At 41.8% G+C, this 15,774-nt stretch overlaps 2 protein-coding genes across 2 annotated transcripts in view; one reads left to right on the top strand and one right to left on the bottom strand.

The window, feature by feature from the left end:
• PFKL (phosphofructokinase, liver type) overlaps positions 1–1,754 on the top strand; it is a 46,803-nt gene extending 45,049 nt beyond the window's left edge. Inside the window, exon 22 of the mRNA XM_060768017.2 lies at positions 659–1,754. Coding sequence (XP_060624000.1) covers positions 659–806 — 148 coding nt within the window. The 3' untranslated portion in view covers positions 807–1,754. The remainder of the gene's footprint in view (positions 1–658) is intronic.
• Positions 1,755–8,283: 6,529 nt separating this feature from the next.
• CFAP410 (cilia and flagella associated protein 410) lies at positions 8,284–15,451 on the bottom strand. Its single transcript, XM_060768018.2, has 7 exons — positions 15,212–15,451; positions 14,290–14,308; positions 13,174–13,220; positions 12,504–12,733; positions 11,236–11,410; positions 10,046–10,139; positions 8,284–8,804 (listed from the first exon to the last, which is right to left on the bottom strand). Exons 1-7 carry the CDS (start codon positions 15,388–15,390, stop codon positions 8,676–8,678), a joined length of 873 nt encoding a protein of 290 aa, XP_060624001.1. The 5' UTR covers positions 15,391–15,451; the 3' UTR covers positions 8,284–8,675.
• Positions 15,452–15,774: the final 323 nt, after the last annotated feature.

The raw sequence follows: 15,774 nt of genomic DNA, 5'->3' as shown, positions 1-15,774 counted from the left end.
TTCTCTCATGTCCCCGCATGGGAAGCTGGAGCTCACCCTGCTCTCCAAAAAGAGAGATGTTAAGAGTTCATGTTTTCTGAAAGCTCTGTTCCAGGAATGGGCAGCTGTCAGGGTTTTGTGGGAACACACATTAGCTCCCTGGGGGACCTTGGAGGACTCCCTCAACTCCTGATTTTTTACATTTCTGTTGGGAAGCGAGAATTCACCCCATATAACTTCTAAGAGTGCAGGGAGCAAAATTGTCATGTTTTAGTTCCAGTTAAGACCTTTCTATAAAAACAAGGAAACAATAAGATTTATTACCTCGGGGTTGAGAAGGGCATTATAAAAATACCGCAAATAAAATAAAATAAATAAATAAAATAGCATTGATGGTGTATGAAAAATTGGTCAAAATTATCTGGAAATTGAGTGGCCGAGGACTTCAAAACCAGCCCTGGGGTATCCGCATGTGGCCTGCAGGCTACGTTCTTCCTTCCCCTGTTCTCCTCCATGTCCCCAGATCACAGTACTTGCGCATGAGAGGGCCACGCTCCATGTTTTCCCAGGCTGGCTCTCTGCAGTACTACATTACATACTCCAGGGTCAGTCCTGTCTCTGATTTTGATAAAGCACTGACAATGCTACTTCCCTCTGCTCTCTTTCTCTCTCCTGACAGGCATAGGCTCCCGAAGGAGCAATGGTGGCTGAACCTGCGTCTTATGCTGAAGATGTTGGCCCACTACCAGATCAGTCTGACTGAATATGTGTCTGGGAAGATAGAGCATGTCACCCGGCGCACTCTTAGCATCGAGAAGGGATTCTAGCTACACTCCTTTCCTTTCACTCCACCCCTAGACACTTCCCTGTAGTTCCTTCCCTCTCTGGCCTTCTCATGACTTTTGAGTGCAGTGCTGGTGCCACTGTGAGCCTGCAGGAATGTGGCTGGGGGGGGGGGCAGCCCTGCCATTGTTATAGAATCATGCCATGCCCACTTCAGAAGCTCATACTCTTCCCTACTGAGGTTTTTAGGAGGAAAGGGGAGGAGTTATATGCTTCTGCTTGTAAGCTCCCTCTCTGGAGCCTGTTTGCAGCAGGTAGCAGAGGGTGAATGCTGATTTATCAATGCACACAACAATGCCAAGCAGAATCTCCTGTTTCACAGGCTAATCTTTAATTCTTTATACGAAAATAATCATGGTACTGATTGTCATATGGACAATTAGGTGGTTTTTGAGTCTTTCTGGCCAGGTGCCAAGGAGAAAGCAAAATTCCAAAAGAGGGTCTTCTCTTTATTCAAAGCCACAGATAATATGGGACTCCCAAACTGTGGACAATCTGTGAGCAATTGATTTAGAGCCTGAGGGTTTCATAGCCAAGAAAGATCCTGACTTTCAGGCACATCCTATCTGCAGGAGTTAGGCTTCACTTTGAACAGAGCAGCAAGCAGAAGGAGAACTGTTCTTCCTTTCCCGCCCTTCCACACTGAAATGACACATGCCAACAGGGAAGAGGACAGTATGCCTGAGTGATGGGCTGGGTTCATGAGTGTGCTTTTACTTTGCAAGGAGAGCCTTCTTTTCCATGCTGTCTGGCTGGTATGTCTGATTCATTGTACCTGACTGGATCGATCATGGTGGCACCAGCTCTGTGGCCATGCTGTACCTGTGCTCTTCCTGACGCACTTCTGTGAAACTGGTGTCCTGTATTGTCCGTACCTGTCTGTGGCACAGCTTGGTGTCCTCTAGAAATATTAAAAAATCCACTGAATCAAACTTGTATGTGTGTGTGTATTGCATTTTATGATGCTCCCAATTGTTAACCTAATTACATGAAATATACAACACAGGCAGGGAACTTTACATCCTCGATATTCAGCCTACAGCTCCATCCAGTATACTAAGGAATTCCACTCAGCTGCAACAGCACATCATTTGGGATTCGTTTCTTATTACTTAGTGCAGTTCTTCCATGGAAAATATAATAGCTACCAAAATAATTCCCAGTAGAGTTCTGTAATGGGCCCTCCCAGAAATAAGACTTTCAGAAAAGGAATGAACGTGGCAAACAACAAAAACACAAACATTTACCAGAATTCTTTCTAAATGAAGTCTGTGAAGTTGCCAAATGACAACCTCATCCTGCAAAAGGGGAACAAGCAGATCTTCAATTCTCACTTTTCCAATTGTGTATCACATTCCCCTGTACCCAAAAGACTAACTTATGGCAGGGAACTAAATTTTTGCTAGGATCAGAGTGCAGAAGCAATGAGTGGAATAATGGTTTTACAACTGTCCATCTACTTGCTATCCTGAATGGATTCAGTTGTCCTGTAACTGCTAATCTTTCTTCAAACCATCAGACATCTTCTGCCTGGCCCCTGCTTCAACCCATTAGGGCCCTTTTGTTTGCGGCCTCACTTTGGTGTGAGAAAGTCTAGGCCAGAATAAAGTGAAACAAGGGGGCAATATTGAAAAAAAGTGTCCTGTATGTATAAGTCTGTTTTTTCATATATCCACAACAATCTGATAGACACATTCACCAGTGGTATTTATTTTTAAGTAGAAAGGTAGAATTTCTCTAGAACAGCATTTTTCAACATGTGGGTCAGGACCCCTGGAGGGGTTGCCAAAGACCATCAGAAAACACAGTATTATCTGTTGGTCATGGGGGTTCTGTGTGGGAAGTTAGGCCCAATTCTATCATTGGTTGAGACTCAGAATGCTCTTTGATTGTAAATGAACTATAAATACCAGCAACTACAACTCCCAAATGTCAAAGTCCATTTTCCTCAAACTTCAGTATTCACATTTGGGCATATTGAGTTTGGTCAAGTTTGGTCCAGATCCATCATTGCTTGAGTCCACAGTGCTCTCTGGATGTAGGTGAACTACAACTCCAAAACTCAAGGTCAATGCGCGCCAAACCTCTCCAATGTTTTTGGTTGGTCAAAGGAGTTCTGTGTGCCAAGTTTAATTCAATTCCATCGTTGGTGACGTTCAGAATGCTCTTTGATTGTAGGTGAACTATAAATTCTAGTAACTACGACTCCCAAAAAACAAAATCAATCCCCCCCACAACTCCACGAGTATTCAAATTGGGGCGTATTGGGTATTTGTGCCAAATTTGGTCCAGTGAATGAAAATACATCCTGCATATCAATATTTACATTACGATTCATAACAGTAGCAACATGACAGTTATGAAGTAGCAACATTTTTTTTATGGTTATTGGTCGCAACAACATGAGGAACTATATTAAGGGGCCGCAGCATTAGGAAGGTTGAGAAACACTGCTCTAGAAGGTGTTATAGGTGCTGATCTGACATAGAGGGGAAAAACTCATCTGGGAACATGCAAAATATATCGAAGACATGGTTTTATGAATGAAATAGCATAAGCAATACTGCAGTTGTAAACTGATTTAGTCACCACATTTCTACCACTGTTCAGGAAATAATATGAAAAGATATCAATTTGATACAAAGTTATGATTACCCTTGCTGATTTAAATTGCTTCAATTAAATCAATCCACCAGATCCATAATACAATTAGAAAAGTGTAATAATCATATCACAGCAGTGAGATCTCATAGTGGATCCAATTTCGTGTATGTGGTAGGTTGTTAAAAGACATTATTATTTATACTCACTATAAGTTCTGTACTACATGATCTACGCATTTGGTTTTAAATTAATATATTTTTATTTTCAATTTACATATTCATAAAAAATGAAACATCTATATTCATGTATATATGCATGATCTAAGCATTTGAAAATGGAGTTTCGTTTATCAAGGGGAAAATATTGTCATGGAAGATGATAGAAATTTAGAAGCATAATGTCCTAATTATTTTGCCAAAGACCTGGAATAAGATGACCCCCCCTCCTCTCCCCACACACAGCCCAATTCAAACTGAGGAGCTGTAAAGAAAGAAGCCATTTCTCCTTCATCCAGATTTTGCCTTTCTTTCATAAGGTAAAGGTAAAGGTTTCGCTTCACATTAGATCTAGTCATGTCCAACTCTGGGGGGTAGTGCTCTTCTCAATTTCTAAACTAAAGAGCTGGTGCTGTCCGTAGACACCTCCTAGATCATGTGGCTGGCATGACTGCATGGAGCGCTGTTACTTCCATACCTTAGAGTATGAGCCTCAAGGTTTCGAACTGCTAGGTTGTCAGAAGCTGGGCCTAACAACAGGAGCCCACCTTGCTCTGTGGATTTGAACCACCAAGCTTTTTGGTCAGCAAGTTCAGCAGCTCAGCGGTTTAACCCATTGCACCACCAGGGGCCCCTCTTTCTTGCATACATAAAGTGAATTAAACGTTTCCATTTTAAATAATCCTCTTCACTCTGTAAATATGTATATTTCTCCATCTCACAGCCATGAAGCCCAGACACTTGAAATTTATCATATAGGCAAAGAAGACCTAGGGATGTGAGCCTCAAGGTTATTTCACTTTATAAAATAGAATAATGTAGTTAATTCACATTTATCTACACAGCTTACAGCATTATCTTCAATCCCTAGGTGGCAGTCTTCCCTACCCTAACCATTAAAGAGCAGGCTTCAGAGAGCTTGGCACATTCCTTCCTCCGTAAGGCATATAAGCAGCAATCAAGGGTCAGAGACACCGCAAGAAGAAAACAGACTTGCATCTTCCCTTTGTTGTATTATTATTATTATTATTATTATTATTATTATTATTATTAGTAAAGAGAGGGAGGAAAGGAAGACTGCAACTGGCAAAAAGACATGTGAAGGATGAGCATCATTGTATGCACAAGGAGAGAGAAGAAAAAGTGTAAGATGAAAGAAGCATTTGGGTAACTGTAAGGTTGGAAAACTGGGGATAACTTCTGTTGTGTAGAAGAGCAAATTTCAGATGTAACTTGTTTACTTTGTTGTATGACAAGCAACCCCTCCTGAAATTCCCTCTACACAACCTTTAAAGCTAGAGGACCCCTCTTCCGTTTTCAGTTTGGTGACCCTAGTAATAAATACCTAAATGAGAAGGTGGGGATGAGAGATACAAAATTGCAAAATGGGCAGAGAAAGTGAAAAAGTGCTGCAGTAGTTGTTCAGTGGATGGAAGACCACCTGTGTCCTGGGCCCAGTCTTGTTCAACATCTTTATTAATGACTTAGATGAAGGGTTAGAAAACATGATCATCAAGTTTGCAGATGACAGCAAATTGGGAGGAATAGCCAGTACTCCAGAAGATAGGAGCACACTTTAAAACAATCTTAACCGATTAGAGAGATGGGCCAAAACTAACAAAATGAAGTTCAGCAGGGACAAATGCAAGATACTCCACTTAGGCAGAAAAAAATGAAATGCAAAGATATAGAATGGGGGACACTTGGCTCGACAGCAGGACGTGTGAAAAAGATCTTGGAGTCCTTGTGGACAACAAGTTGAACATGAGCCAACAATGTGATGCGGTGGCAAAAAAGGCCAACAGGATTTTGACCTGCATCAATAGGAGTATAGTGTCTAGATCCAGGGAAGTTATGCTGCCCCTATATTCTGCCTTGGTCAGACCACACCTGGAATACTATGTCCAATTCTAAGCACCACAATTTAAGGAGATGCTGACAAGCTCGAATGTGTCCAGAGGAGGGCAACTAAAATGATCAAGTTCCAGAGAACAAGCCATAAGAGGAGTGGCTTAAAGAGCTGGGCATGTTTAGCCTGCAGAAGAGAAGGCTGAGAAGAGACATGATGAAGGCCATGTATAAATATGTGAGGGGAAGTTTTAGGGAGAGCAGACCGCAAGCTTGTTTTCTGCTGCCCTGGAGACTAGGACGCGGAACAATGGCTTCAAACTACAGGAAACGAGATTCCACCTGAACATTAGGAAAAACTTCCTGACTGTGAGAGCTGTTCAACATCGGAACTCTCTGCCCTGGGGAGTGGTGGAGGCTCCTTCTTTGGAGGCTTTTAAACAGAGGCTGGATGGCCATCTGTCAAGGGGATGCTTTGAATCAGATTTTCCTGGTTCTTGGTAGGGAGCTGGACTGGATGACCCACAAGGTCTCTTCCAGCTCTATGATTCTGTGTGTCAGTGGATGATTACAAGACTGTGGTAGAGGAGGTTTCCAAAACTTTTCAGTAAACAATAATTGCATCTGGAACACACTATACTAAAGAATCTCATGTTTTGTTGAATCCATTGCTTTAGACTGAAGACTACTTTTTTAAGAAGTTACTACAAAACTCAGAAAAGCCAGAACAATTGACACCACAGAAAAAAATACCTCTAGCCAGGGTAAGAGAATTATAAAGTAGTGTGCAAGGTCCTTTCTACTGCTTATTATTTTGTGCTACTAATTTCAGATTCCGGGTGCTGTGTAAAAGGTTACTCTGGGACATCTCAGGTTTGATTTCATAGTCCATTTCTGCAGAAAAATATGACAGTCTTCATCTTGGCAGTAGATTAGCATAAAAAGATGTTATGGTTATTAGGGTCATATTAGAATACTGAGGGTCATCGCTCAAACTTCTAGATGACCGTGTTTTATTTTGCGTAGCCAGAGAATTATTTTAGCAATTTTCAACATCTCTCCTCGGAAAACCCTTGGAGTATATGGGGACGTTTGCCAGCTGTCCTAGGACTATTTTATAGCCTCCTCTGGGCTATCAGGCCCAAAATGTTTTCGATTTTATTTCTTAATTGGAAAAAGACCTTTGCTGGATCTAAAATAGCCAAAACATGGAAAAATTTCATCTACACCGATGTGGAGAATATAGAAGATTTTTTTTCTTTCTCACAAAAAAGTGTAAAGACAATCAGGGGTGGTGGATTCACCCTCCAAACTCCAAAGAAGAGCTATGCCAATCCAATTCAGCACAGAAGAAAATGGAATGTATTATGTAATATGAAGTTATAATCATGCACTTCCCTTTTGATTTTTGAATTTGTTTTATATGAGGAAGGACCAATATATGCATAGGATTAAACATGTTGAGTTTTTTTTTAAAGGACCGTGTACTAGATCATTTGGAGATACATCTCCCCATTTTTTCCCCTGTGGATTTTGTTAGGTGCTGTCCAGTATTTACCTCTTTTGCTGGCAGGCAAAGATATTTTTATACAGGGTACGCTTCTGTCTTTGGGTAATTTCCTGTTTCAGAGATCTACCCATTACTATTCTAGCTATGTCTTTTACTGATACATGTAGTTGTATTCACATTTGTTTTTTTAATTTTGATTTTATTATTGTGAGGCCCTCTGGTGGCACAGTGGGTTAAACCACTGAGCTGCTGAACTTGCTGACCGAAAGTTGGCAGTTTGAACCCAAGGAACAGAGTGCGCTCTCACTGTTAGGCCCAGCTTCTGCCAATCTAGCAGTTTGAAAACATGCAAATGTGAGTAGATCAATAGGTAGGTAACAGCACTCCATGCAGTCATGCTGGCCACATGACCTTGCAGGTGTCTATGGACAAAGCTGGCTCTTCAGCTTAGCAATGGAGATGAGCACCCCCCCCCCCAGAGTCTGACACAACTAGACTTAATGACAGGGAAAACCTTTACCTTTATTATTGTTGACTTGAACATCCTTTTTAGGCCAGAAGATGAGTTGTACACAAGTTGTACACAACGTTTAACTAGTGGCATTTCAAAATTAATCAACACTCTCAGGCGATCCAATTCATACAGAAATGAGTCAAGACAAATTATCACAATGTTAAAAATGCATTTAATAGGAATAATTCTTTACTTTCAAATCCACAAGACCTGTAACCAGAATTGTTTTGGGGAAAAGTGAGAAAACACAATGCGTACAGATGACTTAACAGCATCAATTCATAATGTGTTCCCTTCATTAGACCCAGCTTCTTAAATGACACACAATGAGATGAACCACGCATCAAGTCTATACATTTTTGGTAAATTATTTTAATATCCCTTCTGACACACAAAGGAACTCATTTCAACTCACTTTCTCCACATCAGCTGTCCTTATATCTTTTTTAAAGGCTACTATATGGACTAAAATGACAAGTGATCCAAGGCGGCTGAGGCAGACATTCAAAGCTGAAACAAAGGATTCATATTGAGTGAAACAAGAAACTCAAACAAACTCCAAGTTTAGTTGGCAGAATACATTCTTTTCATCACGTCTGCCCACTATGTGAAGTGGGTCAAAACTAGGAAGCTCAGCACTAAATTTAAAGGTTCCGTGATTTAAAAAAAAATCTTAGCTTTGAGAAGTTTAGACTTCATGGCCAAAGTTACTATCAAAAGCTCCTTAGTACTGGAGATGGTATCAGGAAGCCTACTCTTGCAAAAAAAATAAAAAAATAAAATAACACTAAGAAAGTCAGCTGCAGCCTAGGCATAACCACACCTGAAGCAAGACTAGGAGTGATTCTTCTACTTGTCAGGCATTAGCAGGAAAGGGCCCAGAAATGGTCTCCCTCCTCTCTTTTCTGTAATTGCTGCTGCTCCGTGCAGGTCTGTTGTGAGCCTTAGTGGAGTGCAGATTAGCAGCTGTATGTTAAGTTGTGGCTGCAGATGAAAGCTTGTTGTACAACAGGATCCTACTGTGCAAGGCTTAGAAGGAATGTCTATGATTCTTCTTGTAAGCTGTTGCATATCTCCACATAAAGCTCAGCAGCATGAGGAGGGCACAGCCTTGCCTAAAGATGCAAGTACCACTAGTCCACAAAACTGCTACCGTGATGTGCTATCGATTATCATGGAGTTCCTTCTTCTGCAAGGCTTGGAGTTTGTTCTCAACAGTTTCATGGACAACCTCTAGTCCCTCTGAATCAAGCTCTTCTAGGAGAAGCAGGATGGCATTGAGGATGTTGTTCTATTAATGTAAAGCATACAAGAAAGGAATATAAGAAACGAGATGAGAATCAGCGACCTGGAAGCTCAGTCCTCTAGACCAGAGCTTCTTAAACATTTCCACTCATGACCCCTTTCTGCCCAATAAATTTTTACTTGATTTTTTACCCATATAAGTGCATATAAAGGTATACAAATAAAACATTTACTGATATGTGCAAGGCTTGCTAAACAGGCTGATTTTTCACAACTGAAACATTTTTCTGCAGATTCCACTGTAAACACAGTCCAACAGGCTTGGGTAAATAGCTGAAACGGCCATGGATAACATTCAGAAAACTATTACTGTTGCCATATTTTTCAGAACCTCAACACTCAGCTAAGGGGACCCAATTTTGGGTTGGGACCCACAGTGTAAGTAACAGTGCTCTGTATTCTGTTCTCTCTAGTCCAAGCCAATGAAATAAACTGAAGTATCCCTTGTTCAGATATCAGCCAGCATGCTAATGCCTTAAATCAAGAAATAGTTTTCTAAGATCTACAGAAATACTTGCAGGAACACCTCAGCAAGCGAGAGTCCAAAAGTGGCAGGCAAAAAACCCAGAAGCTCAAGCCATGGCTGATACCGAATGAGAGATTCCCCCTGGGCACACAGAAGACTGGGTGACTTGGAAGGCGCTGAACAGACTGCGCACTGGCACCACAAGATGCAGAGCCAACCTTAAGAAATGGGGCCACAAAGTGGAATCCGCAACATGTGAGTGTGGATAAGAGCAAACCACTGACCACCTGCTGCAATGCAACCGGAGCCCTGCCACATACACAATGGAGGACCTTCTTATAGCAATACCAGAGGCACTCCAAGTGGCCAGCTATTGGTCAAAGGACATTTAGTATAATGCCAAGTTTTTAAACATTGTGTTTCTAAAAATACATTACAACTGTACCCTCGGTTCACTTCTGATTCGATTAAAAAAACTGCAATATTATTAAGCTTCAACCTATTCCTTGCTAGAAAAAAACTGTATTCTCCTCATATTTCCCAGGCATGAAGAAATCAAAGATGCCAACAGCTTCAGATTAGTAAACAAGGAGAGCCGTGCACTCCTTTTCAAGTTTTATTCTGCGGAAACAGATTTAAATTGGGAGAATCAGACTACAATTCATTTCTGCCCAGTAAAAAGGGATAGTAATGGGTCAAGCAAATGGACTGTGCCTTTTTAACTATTATGTAAGAACAGCTTCACATGCTTTCACACTCACCCGTTTCTTTCGGTTCCCATCTATCTCCCTGGGTGAGAAGGAAGTAAACTTATCTCTCGGAACTGGTTTCATACCAAGCTGCTCACGAATTTTACTGTGGAATGGAGGAAAGAAGAAAAGCAAATAACTTGATGAATTGTTTGATATGTATTTTAGAACTTATTTATTGTGTATGTTGTTTTTATGATGTTATTTATTGTGCATTGAATTTTCGCTGTTAGCTGTTCTGAGTCCCTTCACGGAGGTAGAGAAGAACGAGATACAAAAGTTCTAAATAAATAAAAATAAAATAAATAAATAAATAAAGCAGCCATTTGTGAACACATCCTACTTTGCATGATCTAAACTGGGACACTTTAGCTGCTTCTATTAGATACAACAGATGTGTAACAGTTTTGAAAAGCAAGTTTTGGATTACAGTTATAACAGCTTTATTTTTGTACCCCGCCTTCATCTCCCCAAAGGGACTCGGAGTGGCTTACACATGGAACAAGATGTCCACAAAACATTAAAACAAAACAGTCCACTAAAAACAAAAAATACATTTAAAATAAAACATAGCAAAGCATAACAATCAGATAAAACACCACCAAATAAAACATAAAGGTATAAAACAGAAGTCTTAAAACTCACTCAAACAATACACAAACAAAAAAATCATTAACCAGGCAAACTAAGATGGGCATGATCGGGCTATAAAAAAGGATGAGTATGGTATAGTGCAAAACAGTTTAGTATAGGACCAAGGGATTGGAAGAAGTGCAGAGAACAGAGTACTGTCTGGTGGGCTAGGGACTAGGCCAAGCATTCTCAAACTGCAGCCCTCCAGCTGTTTAGTCCTCCAACTCCGAGAAGCCCAGCTTGTTCAATGCTCCAGAATTCTGGGAGTTGGAGGCAAAAACAGTTGGAGGTCCACAGTTTGAGGATGCCTGGACTAGGGACTTGTCATTCTCAAATAAGTAGGGACTTGTCATTCTCAAATACTTATTGGAATATTCAGATTCCCATTGGCAATGCTGAATGGTGGATTCTGAGAGCTTTGGTCCAATAAACACTGCCAAGTCTAGTTGAAACGTGTTAAAAATCATATCATTACATAATACTTTGCTATGTACACAATGATGCACTAGACATTCCCTATGAATAAAAAGCAGAGGAGCACCAAGGACAAGCAAGCAGTGCTTCCTTACTTTGTCTCTTCCAAGCTGAAGTTCATGAGTTCATTTTCATTCTCCACTGTAGATTCTGCCACACTGGACTCAATGGTAGTGTTTTGGCAACAATGCTCTATGTTTGCTCTCGATGGGGGCGCTGTTATCTCCTCCCCTTCCAGGAGTGCATGGGACAGTTCTTCTTCTGTCACCACTACAAACACCAAACAAAAGCTAAAGCATGAGCCTTCTTAGTCAAGTTTAGTAGTCCAGAGCCAGAGCATCACTGTCCCAAGAAGAACCTCAGATGGCTAGAAACTCCTCCAATATTTTTTAAAATCCCATTACATAAGAAATAAAAAGAGTTCTAGCCCTAGCCGTCTCTTTCATCTGCAATGTGCAAGAATCTCAGGAGATGTTTTTGGTGGAAAGAGGTAAGGAAGACAATTTAGTTAAGTGTCCTTCTACCTGACACATGACCATACCAATCAGAGAACCAAGCTAATACTTAAAGAAACCCAACTGGTAGCAACTGCACTTGCTGAAACAGGACAAACATAAAGAATGAACAGTCCACAATTCAGACATAAGCATGCTTCAAATGTAAAATTCAAATGATCCTTTGAGCTGGGCCACTCCACTGCTAACCTCATAGTGAAGTGTGTGTAGTGTCAAAAGCATTGCATAGCTTTATGTAAAGCATAGTGAAGTTCTGTACTTCATATATCTAAAGTTATTGTGCTTGGTATAATGACCAGTGTGGAATTTCTGCTCATTATAGTGTTGGTTATGAACTCTGAGTTTGTGAGATGCTAGCAGCTAGCACATTGCCACATGGAGCATATGGCTCCTAGCTGCCACGGATTTGAATGCAGGAACTTTAAACAAGGTACTAGGTTGATGCCCATATGACACATGAAAAACAATCTAGACAAGCTTCTCACTAACAGGCAATATGCAAATATCTTGGGAGAACCTTCCTACATGTGTTAATTCTTCACTTGAAAGCTTTTGCCACATGAAAGTATTTAAATGGAATGAGCTGCCATTTGATAATAATATAACTTTGTTTATAGACTGCCCTATCTCCCCGAAGGGACCCAGGGTTGGTTTCCAACACTTATGTCAAACATTCAATGCCAGATCAAAGACATTTTAACAAACTGCATCAACTGATGTACAGAAGATTAATCTACTGCCTCTTTAATCATCTCATTCCAATTCATATCAAGTTGAAACATAAGAGGAGTGAATTAAAAAAACACAAAAAATCCCAAACAAACTAAGCAGTTTATTGCAGTACTCACTTTGGTTATCAAGCTTCTGGAGATGGGGGAGATTGCGCAGAACTGTCATCCGATAGTGAAAAGGGTCAGAGCCACAACAGGGGTTCTCAGAGAGCCAGAGGATCCTTAGATGGGGCAGTTTTTTCAAGTGAAACAGTTCGTGGAGGCTGGCAATATTGTTCTTCCTGAGATAAAGCTCAGTTAAGTTCAGGCACTGGTTCATGGGCTCCAGATCAGAGATGTTATTTGCGCTATTAGAGAGAAAGTGGGGGTGCATATTAAGACGTCACAGTTAAAGTGTAGCACTTATTTACAACTATTTCCAATTAAGCAATGCTCATAATATTACAGCTAGTGTCATGTAAACAAAATATTTTGCTGTTTCCCCGCTATTGTTTGGGAGCACTGATAGTAGCAATAGGGAATTGCATGCATTCTAATTTTTAGTCCAATCAGAGTTCATAGGTAGTATGAAGATGGAAAAGAAACTTGTACAGTTGAACCACATCCAGCTTAAACAAGGAATGTGTAAACAGGGGAGAGAGGGCATCATGCATTCTAAACACAGCAACTTGGAAGATCTGACCTATTATTACATTTTCGAAGCAGTGTTTGACTTTGAAAGAAAGACAACAAATATCATTGTATTGATTACTCAACCTAAGCATACTTGTTTAGTAGGCTTACATACCTCAGTGTCATCACCTCAACGTTGGGAAGCTCACGGCAGACTGAAATCTGGACATTAAAAAAAGAAAGAGGGAAAAGAAAAAAAATAGGCTCCCTCAATTTTGGGAGTGACTTGGGGAAAGCAAACATATGCACCAACTAATCCGGGAAGTCTGTTACAAATTAAAATATTGATATTCTTTCCTGTATCACAGGACTTCAGGGCAGCTTACAATAAAATCTGTTTCACCAATTTCAATAATATAAACAGACCAAAATCCAGACTACAGTGAACTAAAGGATTATTTTTACAAGACTCTAGAATGGGGCAGGATACGTGGTTTACCAGTATCAAAACACAGGATTCTATCCCCAAATTAACCAAAATATCCCCATCTCTATCTTACAGAAGCCCCCCTGGTGGTGCAGCAGGTTAAACCACTGAGGTGCTGATTAAGCTGACTGAAAGGTCAGCGGTTTGAATCCGGTTAGCCCCAGATTCTGCCAACCTAGCAGTTCAAAAACATGCAAACGTGAGTAGATCGATAGGTACCACTTCAACGGGAAGGTAATGGCACTCCATGCAGTCATACTGGCCACATGACCTTAGAAGCGTCTATGGACAGCGCTGGCTCTTTGGATTAGAAATGGAGATGTGTACCACCCCCCAGAGTCAGACATGACTAGACTTAATGTCAGGGGAAATCTTTACTTTTACCTTATCTTACAGCAGCCCCTAAGAGTGGGGGTATTTCTCAGCATACATGAACAGCAATCCTTCTAAACTCAAATGACAGAAACTGAATTTGGCCTCTTGATGCAAGCAAAGCACATAGTAAACCACTGGGATACAATTCCTTCTTTAATGCTGGTATAGGAAGTGAAGGTTGAGAAATGATTTGGCTGCCATATCAGCCATGATTCCTAGATTACTATCTAAACCAGGCTGTGGCAAAGCACAGTGGCAGTGTTGCTGCAACCAATGAATGAGTTATTCCTTTCTTTTCCTGTTACTGAATGGCACGATAGTATGAGATTGAATTAAAGCTGCTGCTTTGCTCCCCCCTGTACTTCAGAACAGTTATGACAGCCATAAACCCAATTTAATACACTTTGAATAGACAGAAATAATACTTACATCTGCAATGCGGCTGCCCCTAGAAGAGAAAAACCATCATTTAATGAGTGCATTTAGAACACCATATATGCCAGCATTTATATTAATCAAAGGAATGTCACATAAGACAGAGATGTCATTTAAAACCCTCTATGAATGTCTAGGAAATGGTGCTCCATGCAGTCATGCTAGCCACATGACCTTGGAGGTGACTACAGACAACGCCGGCTCTTCGGCTTAGAAATGAGATGAGAACCAACCCACAGAGTCAAACACGACGGGACTTAATGTCAGAGGAAAACCTTTACCTTTTCTATAGTAAATATAATGCCTTATGTAATAATAATAATAACAATAATGCCATCAAAGCCAGAATTGAAAAGACGACAGATCCCAAATGTAGACTCTGCAAGGAAGCAGATGAAACCATAGATCACATCCTAGCTGCTGCAAGAAGATCGTGCAGACAGACTACAAGCAGAGGCATAACACCGTTGCTCAGATGATTAATTGGAGGGACAACAGGAAAGAAATATGTGTAAAATGACTTGCTTTTTGGAATTTTTTCAGAATATTTTCTAGCTATGGAGGGTTGGATCTGTGGGTGCAGAGAGCAAACTGTACAGGAAATGATTGGATTCAATGCTGATGAAGGCTAGGAAATAATAAAATGTGTCAATACAATAGTTTGGTTGTTGTTGTTTTTTGTCGTCAGAAACTGCAAGTCGCTTCTGGTGTGAGAGAATTGGCCGTCTGCAAGGTAGGGAACTACAAGGGAACTATAAGGTACAAGGTAGGGAACTGCAAGGTAGGGAACCCTGCAAGGTAGGGAACTACAACTCGAGGCAGAGAGGGCCTCTTGACTGGGTGTTGTGCAGCAGGGAAAGCTCCTGGACGGATTCAAAAGGCCCCTTTCCACCTCCCCGTCTTCCCGGCCCCTCACCAGCAATTGAGCTTCCGGACGCCGCTGAGGCTGGTGGCCTTCGCCCGGGAGAGAACCACCTTCCGGGTCAGCTTCATGGTCCCGGCAGAAGCGGCGGGCTGCCCTTCCCGCGTCGCCAAGGCCCGCTCCAGCGCCTCCGACGCGTTGCCAAGGGCCGGCGCAGGCGCCATGGCCTCCATCCCGCTCGCGGCGGAACCGGCTTGGCGCTGCCGAGGCCCCTGGCCACGCCCCCTTCCTCAACGCCCCGCCCCTTCGAGCGGTTGAGCCTGGGCTACTGAGCGCAGGGGGCGGAGTTCAGCGCCGTGGACTCCAGGGCAAGGAGGAGGCGGGGCCTATGCGTCTGGCCACGCCCCTTTTCTCAACGCCCCTCCCCTTCGAACGTTTGTGCCCGAGCTACTGATCTTAAGGGGCGGAATTAAGCACCATGGACACCAAGGCAGGAAGAGGGTGGGGCTAGGAGACAGGCCACGCCCCCTTTCACAACGCCCCACCCCTTCGAGCGGTTGGGCCTGAACTACTTAAGACAAGGGGCCGAGTTCAGCGCCCTGGACTCTTGGCAGGGA

This window comes from Anolis sagrei, chromosome 3 (assembly GCF_037176765.1).
Source record: "Anolis sagrei isolate rAnoSag1 chromosome 3, rAnoSag1.mat, whole genome shotgun sequence".
Taxonomy (NCBI): domain Eukaryota; kingdom Metazoa; phylum Chordata; class Lepidosauria; order Squamata; family Dactyloidae; genus Anolis; species Anolis sagrei.
The sequence above is the reverse complement of the archived record's forward strand: the minus strand, read 5'-3'. Positions and strand labels throughout refer to the sequence as shown.